Here is a 26,168-nt window from a genome sequence, read left to right as displayed (position 1 = left end):
TCGATGTCTGGATGTGGTGTGTATCCGGCTAGGACCGGCCACGTTGCTCCTGGTCTACCTAAAGGACCGAGCCTGGTGATGTGATTATTATGTTTTAGGGCGCCATCAAATAAGAGCAGGTGCTCTTGAAATTTGAGTGGTACTTCCACCTCCTCGAAAGGAGTGTACGTTTCAGGAGGTTCCTCTATTTTGTAATAGTGGAAGTACTTTGTTACAGGATTTGCTGCTGGAAAATTTATCCATGAATAGTATACCTCTGTCTGCCGATATTCGTGTGCCTCAATTACGAATATGACTGTACCACCTCTAGGTGTCAGTCCATTTTCTATAAGTTTTAAGGTTATAGATTTCCTTTTGATGACCGGGATGAGTATTATATCCGGGTCTTCGTCTTGCATAGTAGCATCCGCTGCTGCGAGTTCAGTTGCTATTCTAACTGTCTCTCTTTCTTCATCACTGTCCATTTTACTGACATGATGGTTATTCTGTTTGTTTGCAGATCAGGTTTCTTATGGAAACAAAGATTAGATGCACAATGTTTTGGAACAGTGTATCCTTCAACGTTGACTTATACCAAGAACCATACATAGGAGTTCCCTCCTGCGAGGTCTGGCGGATATAACCTTTCACCCACTCCAGACGTCTTTGGAGTATTATGGGAAAAGGGGTCTGAGTGAGAAAGCACGACTCAGTTACTCTAAATGTCTTACGTTAGTTTTATCGCCCTTTCCAAACACGTTGGGCGCCATGTAGTGTAGTTCCTATCATCCCAATAGGCTCTGCGCATTGGAATAATACCTTCAGCAGTAAAGGCCTAGACCGGACGTTAACTAGGTCTACTACTGTCGATATTAGACTTAAAGTTTTGGGTTTGCCAGCTTAGCTCAGAGTTCACTAGAAACTTTCTCGAATGTTCAGAAAAGAATTAACTTCCCTGATTAGACAAGAAGGGATTTAGTTTCTGACAACCATAGAACATGACAACTTTGCTCTCCCCTAATCAAGAGTGTATCTCGAGAGTCGTGTGAACAAAAGGCAATTTATTTTACTCAGTCAGTACGTGCATTCTTAGTCTCATCAGATTGTAGAGAAAAGGAAGAGACGGGCGTGTTCAATAAAAAGATGTTATTTATTGATCAGTCTCTTTTCTCATACAAGAGAAATGGATCGATATTATTGCAATACTTATAATTAGGTAAAGTGCATACATTAAAAGCAATAGTATAAAATAATACTGTAAAAACATTGATATGGTTTCTAAGCCATAAGATGTTTTAAAATGAATGAAATATATTACATACACATATACATTTGACTAAACGTACTCAACTGGTGTTTCTAAATACGCCTACCCCGTGTACCTGACCTAAGCCTAATACGTGGGCGGGAATAGAAAGTTACAGTTTAAGTTAAGTTTGTTTTGCCAAGTGAATAACTAAAGAATTCTCTGTGAGGGGTTATTCAGTTCTGTACCTGGAAGTTAGGATGAATGAGGGATGGTATCTCTCTCTCTGGTCTCGATATTCCAGGCTGCCTGCGAGGGCTACCCGGAAGCGCCGGTGCTGGATTTCTCGGCAGGAGAAAGCAGCGCGTCTCGCTCTCAGCGCGTCAGGAAGGCGGGGCTGGGCCAGCGGGGTCTGCTCTGCTCTGGGCTTCGGCAAGTATGGCTGCTCCGTCTCGTCACCACCGCGTGTGTTTGCATAGGGCAATATCGGTAATATTTATACCTTTAAGGTGCCGAGATTGACGTAAGGATGGACATAGATACGTCAATAAGGATGTCATACGACTTGCTCGTTAGCACATTCTTTTGCTGAAGTTCTCGGTGAAATCAAAACAATGGCCGCAGGGTTTTGCCCAGGTTGTCATAGGTTTGATTTGTTATGAGAACTCCGTATGCCTTATCAGGGGCTGGAGGAATATCGCTTGTCTAATTAGATCGCAAGCGTTATGACCTAATCAGATAACACGTTCCTGTGCCGTAGTGTGACTGCGTCAGATAACGGTATCTGCATAATGGGGGTTTTCTGCCTCATGGGCTGACTGCTAGTTAACTTGTTGGTTTGTTAACCAGAATAGGGTCAGGAATAGGGGGATCGATTCAGAACCTATAGGAATACATCACACTTCTTAAGGCTCAGGGAGAGGCCCCATGGCCCCACTCCCCTTCTGTTCTACATTTTTGCCACAGGTTTGGTCTCGACAGAGCCTAGATTGGTTCGGGGAGGGGGCCCCATGGCCCCTTTCTCCTTTAAAAAAAAATGCCCTGGGTGATGGAGTCTTATGAGGCTTGGGGAGATTGGCCACATGGGGGGGGGGGCGGGGTTGGCTTTACATATGGTAATAAAATATTACTGTAAGTTATTTTAAAAACAACTAGAAATTCACTGGAAAGATCAAAGGTTATCTGAAATCCGGCACAGACAATCTTAATGTATGCCTTTCTGCAAGTACATCATTTTAAAACATATTACTAGTTGTACGACACTCTGGGGAAAATACCTAAATGGGGTGGAACCAGAAACGAGCACTGTCCCCGATGCCATTCATACAGCGCACATTTGATACACTGGTTGCAACCTGCCCAGCCCTAGGTGGCCTAATTGGGGACATTACTGAGTTCCTGGAGGGACGACTGGGACTAAGTATAGTACAGAGCCCGTAACTTATATTACTGGGAATTAGTAATGAATCAATCCCTAGCCAAGAACAGGCATCTGTGTTTATTGTAATGACGGATTTTCGGCTAAGCTTGGCTACGGCATGGCAAGACCTCTCTGCACCTTCGGTCCAACAATGGCTCGGTCGTATAATGGCTATTTATCATACGCAAGTGGCAGTATATGCAAAAAAAAGCGAGGGGGCTAGGAGGAAAGGGTCAAAGGTGTGGGCACCTCTGACGGGTGGGTGGCTACACTTGAAGAGGGATAGTAGAGCATCTTTCCATTCTCTATAAGATGTGGGAATGGGAATCAGTTGGGTACATTTTTCCGCAGGTGTCTTCTATATGGGAAAGATAGGAATATACGTATAAATGTTTGATCAGTGTATAAGACGTGACATGAATTAATCTTAAGAACGGACTGTCTACTTGGAGAGGTACGTTAAAACGTAAGCTATAAAATGTGCAATAAAGATATGTTTAACCCCTTCGACGCTCATGACGAGCTCAGCTCGTCATGGAGTTTCCATTGATTTCAATGGAAATTACATGGACCTCCTAGCACACCCTTTAGCATCCAAGTGGTTAAAAGAAAAAAAGGAAAACATCAAGTCATTCTCAAAGCTGTTGCAAAGGTAACCCATGAACCTGAGAAGAGGGGCTGTGGACTGTGCTTGGTAGAACCAAAAACTTACTTGAGGAATTATCAGCGTCAGCTTTTTGAGATTGGAAGTAAACCAGTTTTGCTCTTAGTATAAGTGGTTTACAACCACTGCAATGGATATGACAAGTGCTTCTGGCAAAGGGTATATTTTTAAGGTTTTTCACTCAGTGTGGGCTCTCTCATGTCGAAAGGCATCCATTCTACAACTCAAGTGTTTCTGACAGTCAGAACAGTTACAGGGATTTGGCACAGGACGCGTTCTTTCATTTTAATTGAAATTAATTTTATGAATAAAGCTTTTCTGGCATTCAGAACACTAATAAACACTTTTCCTTTATAACATGGATCTTCCAACTGAATCTTTACATACCTTCATAACACTCATACATTTATTTTAGCTAGTATTGGCTTTTACATGTGGAGTGAGAATTATTGTATAACTAAAGCTTCTCTGGAATTCAAAGAACTGAAGAGGTTCTTCCCCCATTGTGTGTTCTCTCATGAACAGTAAGGTGACTTTTCACACCGAAGCTTTTCTGGCATTCAAGGCACTGATAAGGTTTTTCCCCAGTGTGAGTTCTCTGATGTATAATAAGACTGGTTTTATAACTGAAAGTTTTTAGGCATTCAGAGCACTGATAAGGTTTTTGCCCAGTATGAGTTTGTTCATGGTGAGTGAGACTAGCTCTTTCCCTAAAGTTTTTGTGACATTCAGAGCACTGATATGGTTTCTCCCCAGTGTGAGTTCTCTCATGTACAGTTAGACTGAGTTTATAACTGAAGCTTTCACGGCATTCAGAGCACTGATATGGTTTCTCCCCAGTGTGAATTCTCTCATGGATTTTAAGACCACTTTTCAGCCAATATCTTTTCTGGCATTCAGAGCAGTGATATGGTTTTTCTCCAGTGTGGGTTCTCTCATGTTGAGTGAGAAGGTATTTACGACTAAAGTTTTTTGGGCATTCAGAGCACTGATGGGATTTCTGCCCAGTATGGGTTAACTCATGCCGGGTGAGAACTTTTTTTCGACTGAAGGTTTTCTGGCATTCAGAGCACTTATGAGATTTTTGCCCAGTATGTGTTCTCTCATGTTGAGTGAGATCTGTTTTACATTGGTAACTATTTGGGCATTCAGAGCACTGATAGGGTTTCTGTCCAGTGTGAGATCTCTCATGGCGACTGAGATTGGTTTTTTGAGTGAACCTTTTGTGACATTCAGGGCACTGATAAGGTTTCTCTCCAGTGTGCGTTCTCTCATGTTCAGTAAGTCTGAATTTACACGGGAAACTTTTGTGGCATTCAGAGCACTTATGAGGTTTTTCCCCAGTGTGAGTTCTCACATGTCGAGTCAGATGGTGTTTGCGAGTGAAGCGTTTCTGGCATTCAGAGCACTGATGACGTTTTTCCCCAGTGTGAATTTTCTCATGCTGACTGAGACTGGATCGACAACTAAAGCTCTTCTCACATTCAGAGTATGTATGAGACTTCTTTTCGGTGCTAATATCTCCAAGTTTGGTTTTATCTTGTATACATTCCATTATCAGATAAGATTTCTTTCTGAAGTTAATATCTCCAAGTTGAGATTTTTCTAGCAGACACACCAGAAGACAAGACTAAATCTTATTCAGCATGTGTTTAGCATCACCCACTCAAATGTGGTGCACTTGTTCAACTTAACACTTGGACACTTATTTAGCCAAAGATCACTTCTCTGTGGAGTTCACAGTTTATAACCTCTGTAGGCAACCTAATTCACCCTACAACCTTAATATCAGCAGCCCCTGGTACTTATGGGGAAGCCTCTCATGGGATTATTGCATCTTTATTACATCTATGTGGATTCTCTCACCCTTTTCTGATACATATTTGTTTATGAGTTAATGAAGCACTGATTAGGTCTTTGGTTGGTGTTCAGTATTTCAAAACTAGGTACATATTCACATAATGTATTGGCATGAACATTCAGAATACTTTTATGTATCGGTAGCAGCACATTGTTTCTTGTCACCCTTCCTACATATGTCTCCTATGTCTGTATATAAGACTACAATGAGGATGTTAAGGATTTTGCAGGTCTTGCCCGGTAAAAAGTACCTGAGGTCACATCTAATGGGCAAGGATGATAGTGGACATGTGGACCCGGACTACAAGCAATAGGTCATTGGTCACACATGTGCTTTTATTTTCCCTCATTCTCCTTCCTTTGGTCCCACATCGCTAGTTCGTAACTAGCAGATATCTTAGTCCTAACCTGACCACCTGGTCTCTTAAGCAGCTTCATTAACACTGTATAATTGATGAACAGATATTTGTTTTTGATTTAAAGACTATTCACTGGATATGGTGCTCAAGTGTTCCATTTTGCTGAGGTCTGTTAAAAACTCTTCAAGTCCCCTTAGTTCTGTCTGTATGATCTTCTCTTGGATCGGATAGAGCTTTAGACTGATGCTTGTCCTCTCTGGTTGAGACAGATGGTCTTCCTGCCCTGGGTTAACATCTCCAGGGTATTCTTCATATACCATTAGAGCAGCAGGAAATCTATTTATAGAAACTGCTTTCACATTCTTTATTTTACTCTAATCCAAGTTCCTCACCACATCTTTTTCATAGATACTTTCCTCTTGTTGGAGCTCTGAAGCAACTTTATTTCTTTACCATCAGTCCTTTAATAGTTTTCAATTATACTGATCACCATTTTGTCTTCTACGCCCACTCTTCAATAACCTGTGGATTTAAAACCAGAGATTGTTAAATAATGCAAACTGGAACAAAGGAATAACATTTATTAGCTAATCCAGAGTCTGAGTTCATTTTGGGCGAGGGATGAGAGGGCTCTAGGCATTCTCGAGATAGAAAGCTTGGGAACACTGGAACACTAGATTGAGGAGGTCTAAAGATGGAAATTCTGATTAACAGTTTTGTGCACATCAGTAATAATCAGTTAGCTATTCAAGTGTCTGATCAAAACTTCCTCCCACTCACTGTGCGGTATACCTCTTCGCACAACTCACCAAACCAGACAAGCAATATCTCAAAGAACAAGCACTCACACCCTCAAAAGAGTCTCCCCTTCCCAGCACCACAAACAATAGAAAAGATAAGACAAGAATTTTGGAATATCATTGCCAACCTTAAGCTGGCAGTTGACTTACTACGGCTCAGGAAACTAGGAGACTGCATAGAACTCCAACCCCCTACAAACACGTAGTAACAAGCACACCTAGATGGATCTCTATGCCTTTGCCAAAAAACTATACGCCTTAACAGGACAACAAACCAAATGTTAAAGGTGGACATTGATGACCTTTGCCAATCTTACATAACATACCCTCACCACACAGAAACAACTTATAAAATATACACAATAGCTATAAATACGTCTTTGGAGCAATGAATCATCATAGCTTCTACTATAAACCTCTCAAAAGTAAGACAGATCACATTCAACCCAGGTAATCAAGACAGAAAAAGAGAGCCTAAAAAGACACTGAAAAGCTTACCGCACAACAGCAATCAGCAGCTAAATATGCCAAAGACATAGCCGACCCCATCCTGTCACATAATCTAGACCAGGGGTGTGGAATTTAATAAAATATCTACATTTCCAAGGGGCAGGATGCTCCAGAAATCTACTTGTCCCTTTAGTGCCATGTAGTGTGGCGACAAATTATGGCCGCAAACTCCTTATATAGGAGCTCTGATATAGCCTCTCTGATTATGCCAGGGGCTCATACCATAGTAGTGTTTGAATATTTGCGGTCCGCTTATGTTGCCACGTTTCCGCAGATCTACATACTGGGGCTGAAGGTAGTAGTAAGCCATAGTTCTAGGGTTAGAATGACATTTTGAGCCCGTGCAAACCTACTAACTTACATACTTTAAGGGTTTTCAACAACTCTTCTCTGATCTTTTCCCATACTGAGAAATGTTGGAAATTTACTCATACTGAGAAATGTTGGAAATTTACTCCTTACTATGACAGCCGTAAACCTTCTTCCAGAGTTGGGAAAAAAAGTGGTTGGAGGGAAAGTTAACTTGCAAACACTCAGATGTTCACATGAGCAAGGATGCACATGCATATTTGCTCATGCCAAAATGCAACTCATAAATATTTTTTAGGAGTACTATTTTTTGTCCTACAACTGTAAATTCTTGAGAATTCACGAAAGCGGTATAGCTGCACTTAATGCAAGGACATATACCCTGGGTGCACTTTTTAGACTTTCTTTATTAATTGGTTCTCTAATTTAGTCTGGCGTTGACCATGACGTATTGTGTTTATTAAAATGTTGTCTCTCTCTCTGTATCGGCTGGCTTTACTGTGAGTGACAGCATTCTGCTTTCACAAGGAGCATATGGACACACAGTAGTTTTGCTCAATGCCAGTAACTACTGTGCAGAATATGCTATTTGAGACCAAAAACACATGTTGCTTTTGCCAATGTTTGTTTAATGGTAAGGGCCTGGCAATTCTCTCACCAATAAGGTTTTACAAAAACCATGCCAAAACAATTCGCACATTGATAAAACTAAAAAGCTGACCACCAATTTCAGACCTACTGGCTTTGCCGATGCTCGTTTATTTTTGTTTCCCATAATCTTACGGAAACTGGTTACACTGATTTTCCATAATGAATAGTATTGGGAAATACTAGTGTGCATCAACACGTTACGGAATGATGCTGCAGCTGCAAAGAAATGGTATGTGAAATGTTATAGTGGTTTAGCGATTTTTTTAAAGCAATTTTTTTTTGCTTTCATTCATTTATGAACATTTTATTTTGAAAACAGAATCATCAATCTTGCTTTCGATTTTCTGCAAATATTTGCATCAAATAGGAGCATTCTGGGAACATTATACATAGCCTCATATTGCCAAACTTTGATAACGTGTGTAGATGTTTCTGTAGTGGAACCACGGTCAGTAGTGCAGTCAGAGCTTACAACATTTACTCTCAACCTAATAATAAATGCTTTCAATTAATAAACCATAAATACAAGCTTGAACAGCATTAATATATGGACAAAAATATTACCTTAACTGCAGACCGTACCCTTCCCTGATCTATAATGTAGTACTGCAAACTGGCAGCCAACGGGTTTGTGCTGCAGGGAGTTGGGCCTACTTGTCCTAAGGACAAAACACAAATGAAAACGTGTTGCCCTTGGCCTCAAACAATATGCCCTGGGCGTCGGCCTATAGGAATTCCACATCCCTGCTAGACACAACAATCCTACCAGTGACACGATTAAATAACGCTTCCACACCACTATTAGATAACTTAGTTCCACCTAACTACAACATCATTAGACTGGACCACACAGTAAAACCAAGTTGGGGGCGTGCGGGTTGCATGCATTCACAGATCAGCCTTACAAATCAAACGATTCCAAATGGAGAAGATATCCTCCTGTGAGTTGAAGTCCTCCGGGGTTAGGGGGATTTATTCCCTGACCAAATTACACATTATCTACCACCCTCCTGGAGACAACCAGGCCCTCATGAGCAATTAACAATCACAGTACAGACCTTAAGTCACCCGAAAACAATCTTTCTAGGTGACTTCAACCTAAATTGAGGACTCACATGTGACTGCACTAAATCTTTTTTCAAAGACCATAATCTGGTGCAATCAGGGGAGAGAAGTTGGCCTACTGCTAGGGTGGTCGACCTTGAATCTGGGGAACTGGGTTCGAGTCTTGGCCATGCAGCTGAACATACTGTGATTCTAGGCAAATCACTTAATCTCCCGGTCCCTAATAAAAATGAAAAATAAAAAAATGGGTCCTCATGTAATGCAACTGGTGCTATGTAAAGCGCTCTGATACCCGATCTGGGTAAAGTTCGCGACATATAAAACTCTGTAAAAAAACAAACAAACATGCACAGGTCGAACACATGGCAAAGGAACATCACTAACCTTTATCTCCACAGCAGAAGCACTATGCAGAACGGCATGCGATTGGTCAGATCATCCCAGCATCTCATTCCACATCTCAGCTCCTGAAGCAAAGGCAACGAGATAAGAGGTTAGACCTAGACGGTGGGCCAGGGATACTAGAAATAAGAATAGAGATGATCTGTATGATCTATGCCAAAGAAAACTTCAACCCCAGGGAAGCATTTCCGATGTTCAAAAACTCATGGAACACTACAACAGAACTATGAATGACAAAATGGAGACGGTAGCCCCCACCTCCCCAACAACAAAAAAGGACCAAAAACAAATTAACACAACCGTGGTAGAACGGTCACCAAAATGAAGAAAGAAGCAGACTCCGATTTGCAGAGAGACGATGGAGGCTAGCACCGTCACCATACCTAAAACAGCTCAGAACTCTGAGGAATTCATATAAAAATTTATATTTATTTATGTTTATAGTTTTGTATTACGCGAACATGACTCTAGTGCAGGGGTCTTCAAACTGTGGTGCGCGACCCCCAGGGGGGGGGCGTGGAGCGACACAAAGGGGGTCGCGCCTTCACAGTCATACTTCTGCCCAGGCCCAAGGGCTTTAGCCCCCCTCCTCCCTCGTCGTGTGTCTCAGCCCAGCTGCTGTAGAGCAACTCGAGTTGCTGGGGGCTTGGCTGGGCGGTGTCTGGAGTCATCTCCGGCACACCCAAGTTTTTCACATGTCTTTAAAGACCATTTGCATATTTAACATGACTTTGCAAACTGGTTACAGCTGTCTCTGACACACTGAGCCTCAGACGTGATCTCCCAGTTCCTCTGTCTCTGACACTCTGTACATCAGACTTTATCTCCCAGCCCCTCACTCTTCCCCAGTCTCTGACGCATGGCAACATATGAAAGATTATGGTACAGTAAATTCTGTCAAAAGAATATTTGCAAGATATGCATGATTTTGGGGATTCAGTTTGTAAGCAAAACACACAGTAAGACTAAGAACGTGTCAACAAATATTTAACCCCTTGACCGTGGTGAAAATGTTGCCGCGGTGCGGGTGATTTATGGCGTGGGCGTGGTTCGGAGAGCCCCCGGCCGTCCTCCGCACACGCCCACCGTGACGTTGGACGGCCGGCGGCCATCCGACGCACGCAAGTGGTTAAACAGATAAAAAAAATTCCTGTGCCGATCTACGCCCGATCCGTGTTGATGCCTACAGGAAAAACTGACATTAACTAAATGCTGCGCATGAGGAAATCCATGATAAAAAGAACCTTATTTCAAGTCACATATTTATTATTTTCAAAGAAGGTGCTCGAGCAAAAATAAATCATATACCCGGATCACATATTGTGCCTTTTGTAAATATTTTGTCGCATCATGCATTCTTGATATGTCACCGATTTAAATCCTAGAAAGTGTTACCACTGTCTTTTTTCTTTACATTGTAGTACTTGTTAATATCTGGATACCATTTTTGTGTCATGTTGGCCTTGTAGCCCTTCAAAGGCTATTTAAAGTTTGTAGATTTATACAGCGAGGCTTATTACGCGCGAGGGTGGCCAGTCGCTGTCTAAGGGCACCGGTACATTAAGTGGTTTGCCCACAATCACAGGATGTTGCGCCAACGCCGAAAATCCCCAGCTCCCGAGTCGGCAGCTCTCTCCGCTGCACCACAACCTCTTCCTGCTGTGAAATACCGTGGTATTTGGATACAAAGAGACGCCATGCAGTGCCCTTCCTGGTCGCCAGCTTCAATCCTGGCGGCCCCACTTGATTGAAATTTAAGATTGCAGTGATACTTGTAAACAAGGGGGATTGAAAGAAGCACTACAAATTATTCACCGTGCCTTATAGCAAACAATTTCTTTTTGTCATGATTTACCCCTTGCTAATATAGACACGTGCTCTAAGCATAAATCGCCTAAATCAATGGAGCTATCCTGCCACAGTCTTGACCCTAGGCCAGGTGCCTTCACCTACCAGGCTATCTTACTGCAATCTGATTGTATACATCACATAAGCGCCAAGTACTATTTTTTAATTTTATTTTTTTAATCTTTTTATTTAAATGAAAACAAATACACACTTAAACAACGACCGGAGTGCATAGGGTAACCACAGTTGCAATATATCGACACAGACTTCTATACATTACAATATGATTTAAGGAGAATGAAACAGGCCTAAGAGTCCTCCGAGTCCACACTGACTGGGTCTAATTCCGGAGGTTCACAAATGTTGCCTCGGTAAGCATTCCAAGCTCCCCATATCCTGACCCATTTGTGGGGCCGCCCTCCGGAGACATACACAGACTTCTCACGAAACATACACCAGTCAACATCTTCCATCCATTTTCCAACCCTGGGCGCCCGTGTTGCACCCCAGAGCTGTGCGATGTTACGTTTGGCGACTGCACAAGCGAGAGCCACCCAAACCTTACCATGGCTCGGCAGGTCCGTGGGCTCCCACACATTCAACAGACATCTCCTCGCCTCCGAGTCTACCCTCAGCTCCCACACTTCACTCATTTTGGAATGTATTCACTTCCAGAAAGCACGGACCCTCTCACACTCCCACAAAATATGCATGAACGACCCCGGCAACCCACACCCCCGCAGGCAATCAGCTGACCCAGCCAATCCCATACTCTGCAGTCCCAGGCCCGTGATGTAAGATCGATGCAAAATTCTAAGTTGAACCAAACGGAGCCTCATGGGGACTGCCACTTCCTTGGGGGATGCTACCGCCTCCCTCCAGTCCTCATCGTCCAGAACAAGGCCGTCAGCGACCCATTGGTCGCGTAGGCGCACGAAGGGGTCCTCTGAGTGATTGATCAATTTGCAATATGTAAGAGAGATCGCCTTGGTGGGCAGAAGGCCATCAAGAATGCGATCCTCCAGAGGGGATGCCACCGGTAGCACCTCGTCGCCAGAAATAGCTGCATTCAAGGCGTGGCGGATCTGGAGGTAATGGAACCGCTCGGCGTCATTCAATCGATACTTGGCCTGCAACTCCTCGAATGTCAGAACCCTATCTTTGCCCCACATGTCACGAATCTGCGATATTCCGATCAAGCCCCAGCGATCGAAGCCTTTCGATTTCCAAAGCATCCCTAACCTCTCAGAACTCCACAATGGCGTAGACAATGTCAAACGCCCAGCCCATCTAAGAGCACTATTGGCCTCATGCCACACTCTCGTGGAGCACAAAGTGGGCCCCTTCAATGAAAACCGGCCACGCTTCGCGTACAAGACACAGGTGTACTCTCCCCCCGGCACCTGACCACGGTCCATCACATAGCCCGGGTCAGCCGGGGATCCATAAATTACGTGGTTGATAGGAGCCAACTGAGACGCCCAGTAATATCTCCGGATGTTTGGCAAACCGATCCCACAGCGCCAAGTACTATTATTAATGATCATAACACCTTTCTCTGTTTGCAAACATCTGATATGCACCATACGCACATTTCTTGCAGCTCTCAAGTGTGGTGGGCTTTGCTCCTGCTCAGCACCAATAGAAATTTAAAGTGGCATTACACATGTCCATAGCGGACTCACATTCGTGTCAAACTTTATCACTGAAAGGAAGATTTCTGTCGGCACAATGTGCTCAAGAACCCTTAAGGAATTCCAGATTGGCACTGGCATCACTGTGGACATTCTACTTGTTTAATTTCATGCCACTTGTGCATATTTTCCACGAGTATTCGTTTCCGTAGTTACTTTTCGAGCAACATCTGTCTTAATTCCGCACTGAGTTGCCACTCACCTCCTTGTGTCTGGGTGCATTCACTCTTTGGGTGGCTGTTCGTAACGGGCACATTTGAGATCTCTGTAGTTTAGGCTGAAGGTCGTGCAAGGGCCTTTTCAGTGGGCAATTTAACAATTCATGTGATTTGTTTGGTCCAATACAGAGATACTTAGGTTTATATCAAGTAATGAAATCTATTTACAAAGCGCGATGTTACCCCCAGTGAAAAGATGTCCAGGCGTAAAGCTAATTAAAATTCGGCGGCCTCATCACAGCTGTTCAAATTAACAATGTTTTAAGGAACTCTCTAAAAGAAAGATAATCTATTATCAGTCTCACGGTCAAGGTCTGCCTGTTCCTTACATTTGTATTTTACAATAACAACTGTTGTGTGAGAATGCATTTAATGAAAAGGAATATAAAGTAGGGCTGCCAAAAGAAAAATGCCTGCCTGTTTTGTTTAAAGAGCCTGCAAAGACCTCCTCGACACTAAATAGACTTTTAAATACAAAAGTATGTATGTATTCGTTATGTGACTTTTCTGTCTTTTTTCTCTTTGTCAGTCATGGATCATTGAGGCAGCCCTAGAACACACTTAAAAGTGCTTTCTATTTATATTTGCTGTTCGAAGTATGCACAGATAAGTGCTGAAAATACAGCTTTAGGTGACTGCTTATTTTTGTTCCGACTGGGCCATCAAAATATTCTGCTGGTAACCCTAACCATAGGACTGTAAGTTTGTTGTAGGATCAGCACATTATTTATTTCCTCCACCCTCGATCCCCGATTAATGCCACAATAGTTTAACTTAGATCTTAAACCCTACGCCGCCGTCAGTAACATGCTGAGCTATTTCAAGTGTCTGGAAATGCACCCTGCATTCAGACAACTCGCTCCTCATTCTCTCCCTTCACTTTCACGCTCACCCTGCACTCACACTGATCACCATGCACTCACACCAATCACCCTGCACTCACAGTAATCACCCTGCACTCACACTGATCACCATGCACTCACACTGATCACCATGCACTCACACTGATCACCATGCACTCACACTGATCACCATGCACTCACACTGATCACCATGCACTCACACTGATCACCATGCACTCACACTGATCACCATGCACTCACACCATTCACCTGCTCACCCTGCACTCACAGCGATTACAATGCACTCACACTGATCACCATGCACTCACACCACTCACCCTGCACTCACAGTAGTCACAATGCACTCACACTGATCACCATGTACTCACACCACTCACCCTGCACTCACAGTAATCACAATGCACTCACACCAATCACCATGCACTCACAGCGATCACCATGCACTCACAGCGATCACCATGCACTCACACCATTCACCCGCTCACCCTGCACTCACAGTAATCACCATGCACTCACACTGATCACCATGCACTCACACTGATCACCATGCACTCACACTGATCACCATGCACTCACACTGATCACCATGCACTCACACATTATCACTCTCACCCTGCACTCAAAGCGATCACAATGCACTAACACTGATCACCGTGCACTCACACCATTCACCTGGTCACCCTGCACTCACAGTGATTACTCTGCACTCACAATGCACTTGCGCTGTTCACCCTATACCTCACTCTGCAGTCACACAGGCACACTACTCATCCTGCACTCATGTGACACTTCACTCCCCTTTCACCCACACAGTGTGCAGAGGGTTAATGTGCCTGCTACAAAGAACGTGTACCATGCAGATCACAGTACTGAGTGCGAGTAAACTATGAGTAGAGCTATAAAAAAATGAAATGTTTGTCAGAAAGGTGCTATAGAGAGATGAGGTGCATTGTTCTTTAGTGGCAGTGAAGCAATTCATGGAGAAGGAGGAAACTGGGGTGGGGCACCAAAAAAGACTGTTGCACCGAGTGAGACCAGTGTTAGGACCAGCCCTGGCTGGGAGTGTTAGTCCCCTCCAAATTTCTGGTCTAGTGACTTCCCTGCTTCTGGCTATTATTATTATTTACATTTGTAGTGCGCTACTGTTACCAAAAGATTTCCTGGAGCTAATAACCATCTGCTGCCTGTAGGCAAATGAGAAACACACAGAAGGAGAACCAGCCAAATGGGGTAACCCACAGAGCATAGAGAAAGGTTTTTATATCTTGCTAAAGGACAATAGATTCTTGGTGGAGCAAAGCAAAGGAGGGTGCAAGTTCCATAACTGCGCAGCCTGCACCAAAACAGAGAGACAGACAACTCATACCTTCTTGAATATGGAACAATAAGCAGAGTGGCACAGGCCGAGAGGAGCATACGGGTCCGACCCGTATGCTTGGTGAGGAGAGATGAGAGAGGACAGCAAGGGAGTGAGAGAATTCGATTGAAGAGGTCAGGGATGAGGAGAAATGTGAATTGCCAAATAGAAGTGTGGACACGCAAGAATTGAGTGTGAGCCAAAGGTGAGGGCTTCTGTTACAACAAAGGGGAGATGTGAAAGTTGAATGGGGGGACTGGAGAGGTCTAAGATACAAATAAACAAATATTTTAATGGAGAGACGAGGTGAATGAGAAGTGCTGAGGGGCACGGGAGGTGATAGGAACAGAGAGGCCATGAAATAAATGCGAGAGACTGTTAGAGATGAGGACAGTGAAAAGACAGAATGGCAAGAGGTGATTAAAGGTGAAGTGAGAGGTTGAATGGGGAGAGTTCAGAAGTTGTAAAAAGGGGTGAAAGAAAATGGCCTGCATAGTGAGAGAGGATCCAGGGTTAGGAGAGGAGAGAGGGATGGAAGGGAGGGGTCGAGAGGAAAGCTACATGGGTAAACTGCTTAACTCTGCACAAAACCGCCGGGTTTTTAAGGGACCCCTGCTTCTCCTGGCCAGGGCCAGGTGAGCTTCTAATGTGGCAGCACGTATTCCTGCAGAGTGGAAAGCCCTTCTCAAAGGTTGACTTGAAATCTTTACGATGTTAATTGCTGTATTTTGGTTATAACCTGGTACTGATGGGGTGAAATCTTTCCTCAGTGTTACTGTGTGTAAAGAATTTCAACATAATGAAGCAATGCTATCCCAAAATACGTGGCATAACATCACTTACATTTTCTTCCCACACAATTTAGTCAAGCCTGTCGCATAATTTGGTCCTCACTGCCTCATAATTCTAGTAGCCCTGCCTACAGGTTTAAAAATTTTTGTCAGGAGGGGGTCCTTAATCCTCAAAATGTTGATAGGGGGGTCTCGGCATCCAAAAGTTTGAAGACCTCTGCCGTAGTGAGTATCAGAAAGCTTTACATGACGAGAGGTAAGGTATCTGTTGGACTGGTAAAACAGACATGAGTGAATGACAAACACAGCAATGAAGATAAATAGAGTAAAAAGCTCGATCTCAATAATAGTTAGCAATAAGATGGTCAAGCATCATAAAGAGTAGTTAGTATGGTTACATTTTAGTAAGCATGAATATATTGTCTTAGGGTAAAAACCTAGTCAGCAGAAAAGATTATGCTTCTTTTTTTAAGGAGGTGGTAGAAGAGATTAGACAAACGTCCGGCGGTAGAGAATTCCATATCTTAGGTGCGAAAAAGGAAAACACGCTGGCGCCCATTTTCTTTTTATGGTTTCATTTGGGTTTCAGAAGCAGGGTGTGCGCGCTTCACAATAGTCTGCAGTCCCCTCATGGTTTAGCTTTTGGGCCTGATATCGGGAGGTATTGATGTGTGACACTTTAGGAGTCATGCATGCAATTATTTGTTGAGATCTTGCTTCGTACAGTCGCCAGTTCAGGGATTTTAGGGCTGGGGAGATGTGTGTATTTCTTTGTGTTCCGGAGACAAGTCTGGCTGCCGTGTTGAGGGAGACTCTTGGAGAGTCCAATTTGTATCGAGGTAAGCCACATAGAGTGGCACTACCATAATCCAGTCTGGGCAAAACAAGAGCTTAGACCGCTTAGACCGTATGATGTGAGGAGAGCAAGTGAGGGCTGCAAGAGGTTTCAACCAAAGATCGAGCTGGGGGAATTTTATTCGGCGGTGAGATGAGAAAGAATTCCGTTTTGGCAATAGTGAGTTGGTTTTCTGTGAGCCAGAGATGTGTATTTTGCAAGGTGGAATTGAGGAATGTAATGTCCTCTGGGAAGATGATTTTGAGATTCAGCTGAGTGTCATCAGTGTAGATATTATAGGTGATGGTAGCAGATTTTAAGTAGTTTGCCAGTAGTTCCAGGAAAAGATTGAAGAGAATGGGTGAGAGAGCAGATCCCTGGGGAAAGCCAAGAGTGATCGCATGGGGCTTAGACAGAGATAAATTCATTCTGACTACCTGAGATCTGTTTTAGAGGAATGGGGAAAACCAATACAATACGACCCCTAATAAGCCCATCCTTTGTTCCAATAGTCTATCGTGATTAACTGTGTCAAAGGCGGCTATAAAGTCGAGCAGTATCATGAGGGATGTTTCATTTAGATCCAGTGTTAATATGTCTTCCACAAAATGAGTAAGTGCAGATTCAGTGCTGTGACCTTTACGGAAAACTGAATGGTGTTTGTCAAGGAGTTAAAAGTTGTCTATGTGGTTGCAGAGTTGAATCTAGACACATTTTTCTAAGAGCTTTGCAAGAGTAGGGATGTTGGAGATTGGCTGAAAGTTATTAGGATCAGAGCAGTCTGCGTTGTTTTTTTAAAGTGGGGGTGTCCTGCTTTTAGGCAATCAGGTATAGTGCCTTGATGTAGCGAGGCATTTACGATCTTAGACCATAGGGGAGAATGAAGGCTGTGATCTCTTTTGACCATAGATGGAGGTAGAGGGTCAGTGAAGTGACTAGATGGGTTATATGATGAAAGGATTTTGTAAATGTCACTTTCGTTGATTGAGGAGAAGGTGTGGCAAGGGGCCTTGTTTTTGGAAGGGTACCTGGATGGATCACTACCTTCAGTATACTAGGTGGTGAGTGAAAAACTGAGTGATGAAGCCGGTAGTAGTTCATTCACTAGTTGTAGCTCATTCTCTATCTTTGTGGTTTTTTCCATGAAAAAGGCAGCCAGTTTTTCACAGTTTGGGAGGGTGCTGGTTCTGGTGTGACTGTTGCTTGACTATTTCTGGCTTGGTCAAGCTGTGCTCTAAAAAATTAGCTTTCACTTGCCTTATTCTTCTGTTGTATGTGTTCCTCGTTGATCTTAAGCATTTTAGAAGTTCTAAGGATGGAGAGGATCTCCAGGCTCTTTCTGCAAATCTTAGATTACGTCTTTCCGTGTTCAAGTTGTAGGTGAAATACAAAAACTGAATAGTCAAAGAAATCCTCAGCACACCATCATAGGTGTATCAACAATTTGTTAAGTGCACGATGTAAGCACAAATTATACACAAGTTATTTCAATTTTTTTTTTTTATTCTTTTGGTCTTGCTTCAGACAGCCAACACTTATTTCATTGCTTACAAAGGAAAATCGTCCCGCGACTTTCTCAAAGCTATGTCCTTTTTGGTAAAGACCTTTCTTTTGTGGTGATCTATCCAACCCACAAAGGGATTCAGTATCTTGAGCGATGTCAATAAGGCAGTCCATGCATCTGAGGGATCCTATTTTGTCCCCAAATCTTGAGCTTGGAAGTCAGATGGTCTCGTCCCAAACGTCGCTCTCAGTGTAACTCGAGGACGATTTCCCTAAACAGCAGGGGCTGCAGATTGTGCAGTTGCATATTCTTGCCCCTGCTGGAGTCAAGGAACAGTTGTGGTTGGACCCCTGTGGCCCCCTGGACTGTGGGCGGAGAGGTGGGGCCTTGATTGCTGCCTAGCAAGGCCAAGGAGGAAATCTCCTGGGGTGCTAGAGACCGAACTTCTCTTTGAGGGTGCTATGCGGCACATGGGATGCTGCACAATATCACAGGCAATTTACAACACATTTGACACAAAGGGTTTGCTGCTGAGCTACACATGGCCTGGTCCTACTGCTGCAGGCCATTTAGGTCAGTCGGGGGGTAGGGGGTTGTCAGACAGAGCTGCCTCCTCTTCTTGTTTCTTTCTCCTCCCCCACCACACTCCAGAGAGGATAATATAGTGACTACAGTGCCCAGATTGACGAAGACGCAGAAGCCTTTGGTGGCTGATGAACTGAGGTGGTTGACGCAACCCGGTTCTAGCGCACGGGGGCACCTGATGTGCACACGATGGACAAGGACAATATGGGCTGCTTTGCTAGGGCCAACACAATCACACAGTATACTACCCCTTGACACCCCCGCAAAGAATAACAAGACAAACCAGCACTGGTAATGAGGGGGAAGATGGCGCAACTTGCAAACCATCATGGCGGCTATCCAGGAAGCTCCTGGAAAGTCAAATTGAGACTGTGTCTATTGATGTGAACATATTGAGAGCCGATTTACCTAAAGTAGCAGGTAAAGTATCCACGGCGGAGGAGATATAGTGGACTTAAAAGGAGAGGTGGCAGCATTCAAGCAGCACGTGGCCCAGACGTCCAGTCACAAGGGCCCTTGAGTGCCAGGCCAAAGTTGCGGAGAGGCGCGCAAGGCACAGGAACATAAGAGTCCTAGGGTTCCCTGAACAAATTGAGGAGGACAGGAAAAATCAATTCCTGGAGCGATGGATACACACCCAGTTGCGTCCGTGGGGCTTATCCGAACTCTTTGCAGCGGACAGGGAACACAGAGCCTTGGTGCCTTCACCCCCCCCCCACTATCCCCCCCAGGCAATAATCACCAAAATATTGATCTAATCTGATAGAGACTGTATCCTCTGGGCTGCAATAGAGACTTAGAATCTCTGCTATGAAAACAGTAAAATAGTCACATTACCGGAGTATACCAAGTAGGTCCAGAAGCAGCGGAAAACCTTTCTGGCAGTAAAACGGAAGCTCCGTGATATGCAACTGCAGTACATGCTGCTATATCCAGCCAAACTGAAGGTAATTGCACAAGGCAGGGCCTATTTCTTTGAGATGCGCGCCGCGCCCCCCCCCCCCGAAGAACAGTGTAACAAAGGACGGGGTGGGGCACTTGGTCTGATGGAAGAATTCGAAATAAAAGGCACCCGGGACAGTCCGCGGACGGGGATCAACCAGATGAACAGAGAATTACGGTGGGCGAGGACGGCACCATGAATCTGAAAACCATCAAGCTGGGTGCCTCCTCCTCACCGAACACTGAATCTGGGCATGACACAGAGGATACCCCGGAAACAATGAACCCGGCGACGTACATAGTCCTTGAAACCATCCTGGAAGCAGCTCCGGCGACAGAAGCTACATGAAAAAGGGGACATTCACACGGGCGCTGTTGGCTGCTCTGACATTTATAATAATTAAAGAATGAAGTGCATGTGGGCCACCCATTTACTACTGGGGTGGTGGGGGGAGGGGCAGAATGAGTGTGAACAGCCTGGTTGGGGGGGAGGGAGGGGGGGACGGAGGTGCCTGGAGTGGCAAGAGGGGAAACGACAATCCAAATGTAACACTGAGAGTACTGCAACCTTATTGGGGACCCCCGCTGGACTACACTTCCCTTGATGGGCATTTTGTAGGTATAGTGATGGGCGGGCTAGGTCGTGAGGCTGGTTAATTTGGGAAGTTCAGTGGCCCCTGTTGGGCTGCGAGGGAAGCAGCGCACATCCTGGAACAAGCATGGGGAGGGCATTGACGATAGCGCTGTTGCACGTTACTGGTCCTTGGGGGGTGGAGGGAGCATGGCACAGTTTGGTTTGTTTTTTAGTAGTTGTTATATGCAGCACATGTGGAATGTGGATGGAGTGCACAGCTGGTGACTGGAACAACACCAAGATAGATATCGCTATGACAATGGAGGTTAAGTTCCTTAGTTAAGATGTGAGTGGATTGGGTACAAAAGGTAACAGAGTACTCACGTTTCTTAAGCGACACCACGTCTGAGTGTCCTGCTTGCAAGAAACCCACCTGGATGACGTGGGAGCCAATAAGTTGACAAAAAAAAAAAAATGAAGAGGCCAGATATTTCACTCATCCTATTTTACTAATGCCAGGGGTGTATTGATATGGGTGGCTTTTGGGACGCCGTTTATCTGCAGTACATGAAAGCCGACATGAACAGCCGATATGTCCTACTCAGGGTGATACTTGACAGACGGCATATCACTATCCTAAATATCTAGGCAGCTGCAACGAGTCCTCAGGGCAGAGGAGATGGCATTAGCGGGAGCACGTGCTGCAGATCTGAACAAACCAGCTGCTGCTGCTGCTGCGCTGGAGTGGGTCGTACGTACACGCATCAGTGACATATGGGAAAGTTGCAGCTGCGCGGCGTGTGTGCGGGCAGGGACTCGGGAGAACACGCGATAGCCCTGCTGCGGTGGTCAGAGCGCCCCAAGTAACAGATGCGCCGACGTCCCATGCCGCATTGGGAGCTCGCACACGCCTGAGAATCCTTTGAGCGCTGAAGGGTGAGTGCAGTCAGTTTTTAATCAGTGACTCCCCCCTGACTGAGGTTCCACACAGGGGAGGAGACAGCCGTGCCCGGGAATGGGCTGCGAGATTTAAGCACTCTCAAAGACCGTGCTCTAGCAGCGATAACAACTGAGATGCGCACAGAGGGAGGTTCTGCACCGGGCTACAGAGGAATCCCCACTTGACTCTACATCGAGCTACAGAGAAATTCCCACCTGGCTCCCCACCTGCATCTGAAGCTGTACATTACGGAGGTCCACAATCACTGCTCGGGAGGGTGGAATTGTCTGAGTGTGTTGTCTGGGGACCATCATGCACCTCCTGACGCAGGCATACCACTGCTCTGAATTCTTGGTGTGCCTCCACTCATTGAACATGGATAGCGCCAAGTTTGATCTAGGGCGGCCGAGCACCACAGAGCCTGGCCCACTACACACGGGCTGACTGGGGGCCTATTGTTCTTCACAGCTGCAGAGGAGAAGTTGCAGGAGCGGTGGTGCGGAGTTCGTTGCGTCTGGTACTACCCACGCCACTCACACGGTGATAGTACCTTGGTCCCACGAGATGCGACACACCGGCACGGCCTCCGACAGGCGCACAATGGGGAAACCGGATAAATCTCAGCCAAAAATACCTTTTGATCAAGCCAAAAAAACAACAGATTCAGGCACAGCAGAACAATCCTCCACTCAAGCGCCTATGGGGGACGCGTACCCTGCTGTGTCAGTGGCTTTTTAGTCAATGTTCACGAAGATCCAAGCCACGCTGACTAATATAGATGGGAAGATCGATACCTTGACCTATAGAGTGGATCGTATGTCGAAACGGCTCGCGGAGAGGATAGATATGGCGGAAAGACGGATATCGGATTCAGAAGACGCACAACGCCAAATGGAAACAAAACAAGAAAAGGCCGAGAAAGCACTGGCTGCTATCATGGCGAAATCAGAAGATTTAGAGGTGAGATCCCGCCATAACAACTTACGCGTCATGGGTGAAGCGGAAACAACAAACACTGGAAACATGGAGCGCTACTTTGAAAATTTACTAGTGACCCTTTTTGGCAAAGACACGTTCTCGGATGTCTTCATCATTGAAAGAGCACACAGATCACTTGCCCCGCCGTCTCTGCCCGGGGCCAGACCGCGTCCGATCATTGCAAAACTTTTGAACTATAGAGATCGGGATGCAGCGCTTCGAAAAGCCAGGGAGCTGGAAACCTTAACACATGATGGATGAACATTTCCATATACCCGGATTTCATGCAAAAAGTCCAAGAGGCGCAGAAAATGTTTTTAGCAGTCAAGAAATCACAGAGGGACCAGAATATTCAATACGCGATGCTCTACCCAGCACGGCTTCGGATCACTGATGGGGAAAAAAAACAAGATCTAAAATGACCCTAAGGACATCCTTACATTTTTGCAGCTGAAGGGCGCTCCAGTACAGCGTAGAAAATCAACGAGGGGCACGTAGTAGGAGCAAGGACACACTTCAGATGTTGAATGATTGACAAACCCCCCTCGACCCTTGGACAGTACTGGGACATTGCAGCTTGTCTTCAGCCGATGACGAGCTGCATGGACACAGATAAGTAAACGTCACGAACACACGTCATGACGTATGGTTCCTGAAATGTAACCTGGCTTTTTAATCAATAACTGCGTTTCTTTCCGTACCTACTGCTTGTTGCTATTTCTCAGCCCGGGAAACCCTTTCGGGTAGCTGTCGCGCTTTATAAGCCCAATAAATAAATAAATGTACATGCGCATGATGTAGAGCTTTTCTTGGTGCTGTGGTCTGCATTTTTGATAAGTGGTTTCTTCACAGAGGTCAGAGGGCTGCGAGGTTGAACTTAGATGATTAAGCGACCCCCCATGTGACTATGTCACAGGGGTTTCCGGCGGTGTGGAAAATTAGTACGGTCTGGTAAACATTATCTGCTCCATCTTGCCTTTTTCCCTGATGCCACACTTTTTGTCGTGCGCACCCGCCATTTTAGGTGCCTCGATCAGAACAACCCTTTTTGCATGCCACTGGCCCCCGGCATAGCCCTCCTCCCTCACAAAGCCCGCACTCTGACAACCCCCGCTCGCACATGCCTTGGGTCATAAACCCCTCTTCAGCGCAGCTCTGCCTCAGAACCCCATCCTGTCCCCAGCGCGACACCTCCCTTCCTTCCTTTTATGGTCCCAGGCCCTCTTTTGATACAAAACCCTTTTCCTGTGTGCCCGTTTGTCTTCCTCGTTCCCAGGCCGACACCTAGCTCTGCCGATACTGTTTATTGCCCCTCCCCGTACAGTAGAAAGCTTCCCTCATCAAAGGACCCTCGAGTTGATCGATGCCCCCACCCTATGAGATCCGGTCAAACCCCCACATTCCGTGAACCGGCGGTATGTCCAGCTGCGCGATAATCATCACCTGTCGTGACCGGGGTGGGGACTTCTGCTGTATATGTGTGTGGGAACGGGCTTGGAGCGGGGATTCCGAGAATGTCTTTCCGTACATCAAAGCATTTGCCATGAATATGTTATATGTAATAAAGCAATAAAGCTGTGTATAAGAGGCCAGGCCTCAGAGATGCGGTTAGAGCACCTCAGAACAATACCTGCTGTTTGAACTGATGTGTTCTCCTCCGGAGAGAATAAACCTTGTTTCCTGCCTTCCCGTCTCCAGCGCCTGCCTCTTCATTGATTAATAATTCGTGGGTTAAAGAGGCGATACCGCCGGGCAAATATCGATTGTCCCCTGACCTTAGATTTAACAATTGGCGTCCCAAGCGTGGGGCCCATCAGCGACTCGTGGATCCAGTGGGAGAGGTCCTGATGACAGAGTGAACGACTGCAACGATCGGGAGAGCTCTTGCCCAATAGACCCTCATCTGGCAGCCGATCATCCGAACTTCACTGGTTCCGAACAGACCTCTCCCGAGTGATCTACGGTCCTGACTGGGAACCATCAGGAGTGCTGCGAGGAATACAAAGAAAAGAGGACGATCGGGCGCTGGATTCGGAAGACAAGAAACTGTCCATACGGTCCGGGTAAGGTCGTGTAGACACGACGAAACACGAAATAATTGTTTTGTTCAGAAAATACTAGTATTACTCTTTGTTGACCTATTTGGAGATTCACTGTCTGCACACGAAGAAACAGTAGGCTCTTTTCTCTTTGCAAACAGTGAAGGATAGGTAACGCAGCCGTCGCGCCTATCTTTCTCCCCCACTGAATCGATTATTTATTAACGGCCACTGATTAACTGTTTTTGACCCCGAGCTACTGTTCGCGGATTGTTTCCTGGAGATTCTCTGTCTACAAACAGGAAAGAACAGGTTCCCCTTTGCAGATAGTGAAAGGGTAGAGGACGCAGATCTTTTGCGAATCTACTTATTCTTCCCACTGGTCGTTTATTTATTGTTTTGATATTGGTTCATGAGGTATTCACTGCTTGCAAACAACGTAGAATAGAAATATTCTGTCTAGTCTTTGCACACAGTGATAAGATAGGCAGTGCTGACTTTTTGTCCCTCATTGTTGAGCTGTCATGTCTGTCTTCTCCCCACTGGTCGATAGCTGGTTCAGCCCGGACCGTTTATTAGAGGTGGATCATCTAGCTCCACTGGAAGGCACCCCTAATAAAGACATGTTCATAAACTATGGATTAGTTACCATAGCCTATAGTAAACTGTGGCACAGGTATACCAAAGAAAATCAAGAGAAACAGTGGCCACTGATAGGATCCTTCGATCTTGATAAAATAGAAACGTTAGAAATAGCCCTTCGTGATAATAAGACAACGCCTATTATGCTCGACTGCCTCGGTATGTGGCGCAAAGAAGCAATGCAACGAAAGAATAGAGACGAGGACAGAGCAGGTAAAGGAACATATCGACAGGACGACCCCAGAACACAACGTCCCGAAAGTAATCCCCCGACACTACGCACAGGACGGCCAGACTTAGGGCAAAACCAATGTGCTTTTTGTAGATATGCCGGGCACTGGAAAGCCCAATGCCCGACCCGACTGAACGTGAGTAGGAGCAGAGGACCGACAGGAATAACAGGCCGGCAGAAAGGGAAAAGGCGCGAGACAAAGATGAATCAGACTGACTTGAACAGGCCAGATAGAACCACCACGTTCGATTACGCCCGATGGCACAGATTTCGCCAAGCCGATTTCAGCGACATGTTCGAGTCCTCATAGACCCAACAACGATAAGACGGGAAAACCCAGTCTATCTCTAAATTGACAGACGACAAACCCCGAAGAAACCCGAAAGAATAACGTACACACATGATCAAGCAACCTTACGTTTAGCCAAGTAGGGAAAAGTCTAGGGTATTTCGAGGTAAGGGTTACACAAGTATCCTTCGCCGAGAGGACTAGGGAGATTGCCAATGTCTGAAAACCTAATACCTCCTTTCTTCCGCATCCTTATAGGCATATAACTAAAGCCTGCCCCATTGCTCTAACAAAAAGTATGCGCAGCATATAGAAATAAGATAATTGTGGCCAATAACTGTTTTATGTTTGTCTTGGGTCTTTCTATATAATACTTGTACTGTCTCCCCGTCTGAGTTTGTGTGTACGTGATGCATGAATCTGCGTCATCCCTCTGCCTGTGTTACCGTGTTACTTAAACTTCTGTTAACAGAAGCTTTAGCATGAAACAACCTGGAAAGAAAGGAATGAGAAAACGAAATCCGTAAGCCACTGATGAACTTGAACTTTTATTTAACATGACGAACAAGAAA

The 26,168-nt window shown here is 45.2% G+C and overlaps 1 protein-coding gene across 1 annotated transcript in view; it reads right to left on the bottom strand.

The window, feature by feature from the left end:
- Window positions 1-1,113: 1,113 nt before the first annotated feature.
- The window catches only part of LOC144805457 (uncharacterized), a 55,486-nt gene continuing 30,431 nt past the window's right edge, over window positions 1,114-26,168 (bottom strand). The window contains exons 2-3 of the mRNA XM_078672007.1: window positions 9,248-9,330; window positions 1,114-6,050 (exon numbers count right to left, since the gene is read on the bottom strand). Of these exons, the coding sequence (XP_078528133.1) occupies window positions 3,785-4,864 (1,080 nt within the window). The 5' untranslated portion in view covers window positions 4,865-6,050; window positions 9,248-9,330 and the 3' untranslated portion in view covers window positions 1,114-3,784. The remainder of the gene's footprint in view (window positions 6,051-9,247; window positions 9,331-26,168) is intronic.

Source organism: Lissotriton helveticus, assembly GCF_964261635.1.
Source record: "Lissotriton helveticus chromosome 1_1 unlocalized genomic scaffold, aLisHel1.1 SUPER_1_unloc_10, whole genome shotgun sequence".
NCBI classification, from domain to species: domain Eukaryota; kingdom Metazoa; phylum Chordata; class Amphibia; order Caudata; family Salamandridae; genus Lissotriton; species Lissotriton helveticus.
Note: the sequence above shows the minus strand (reverse complement) of the source record. Positions and strands in the feature narration are given on the sequence as shown.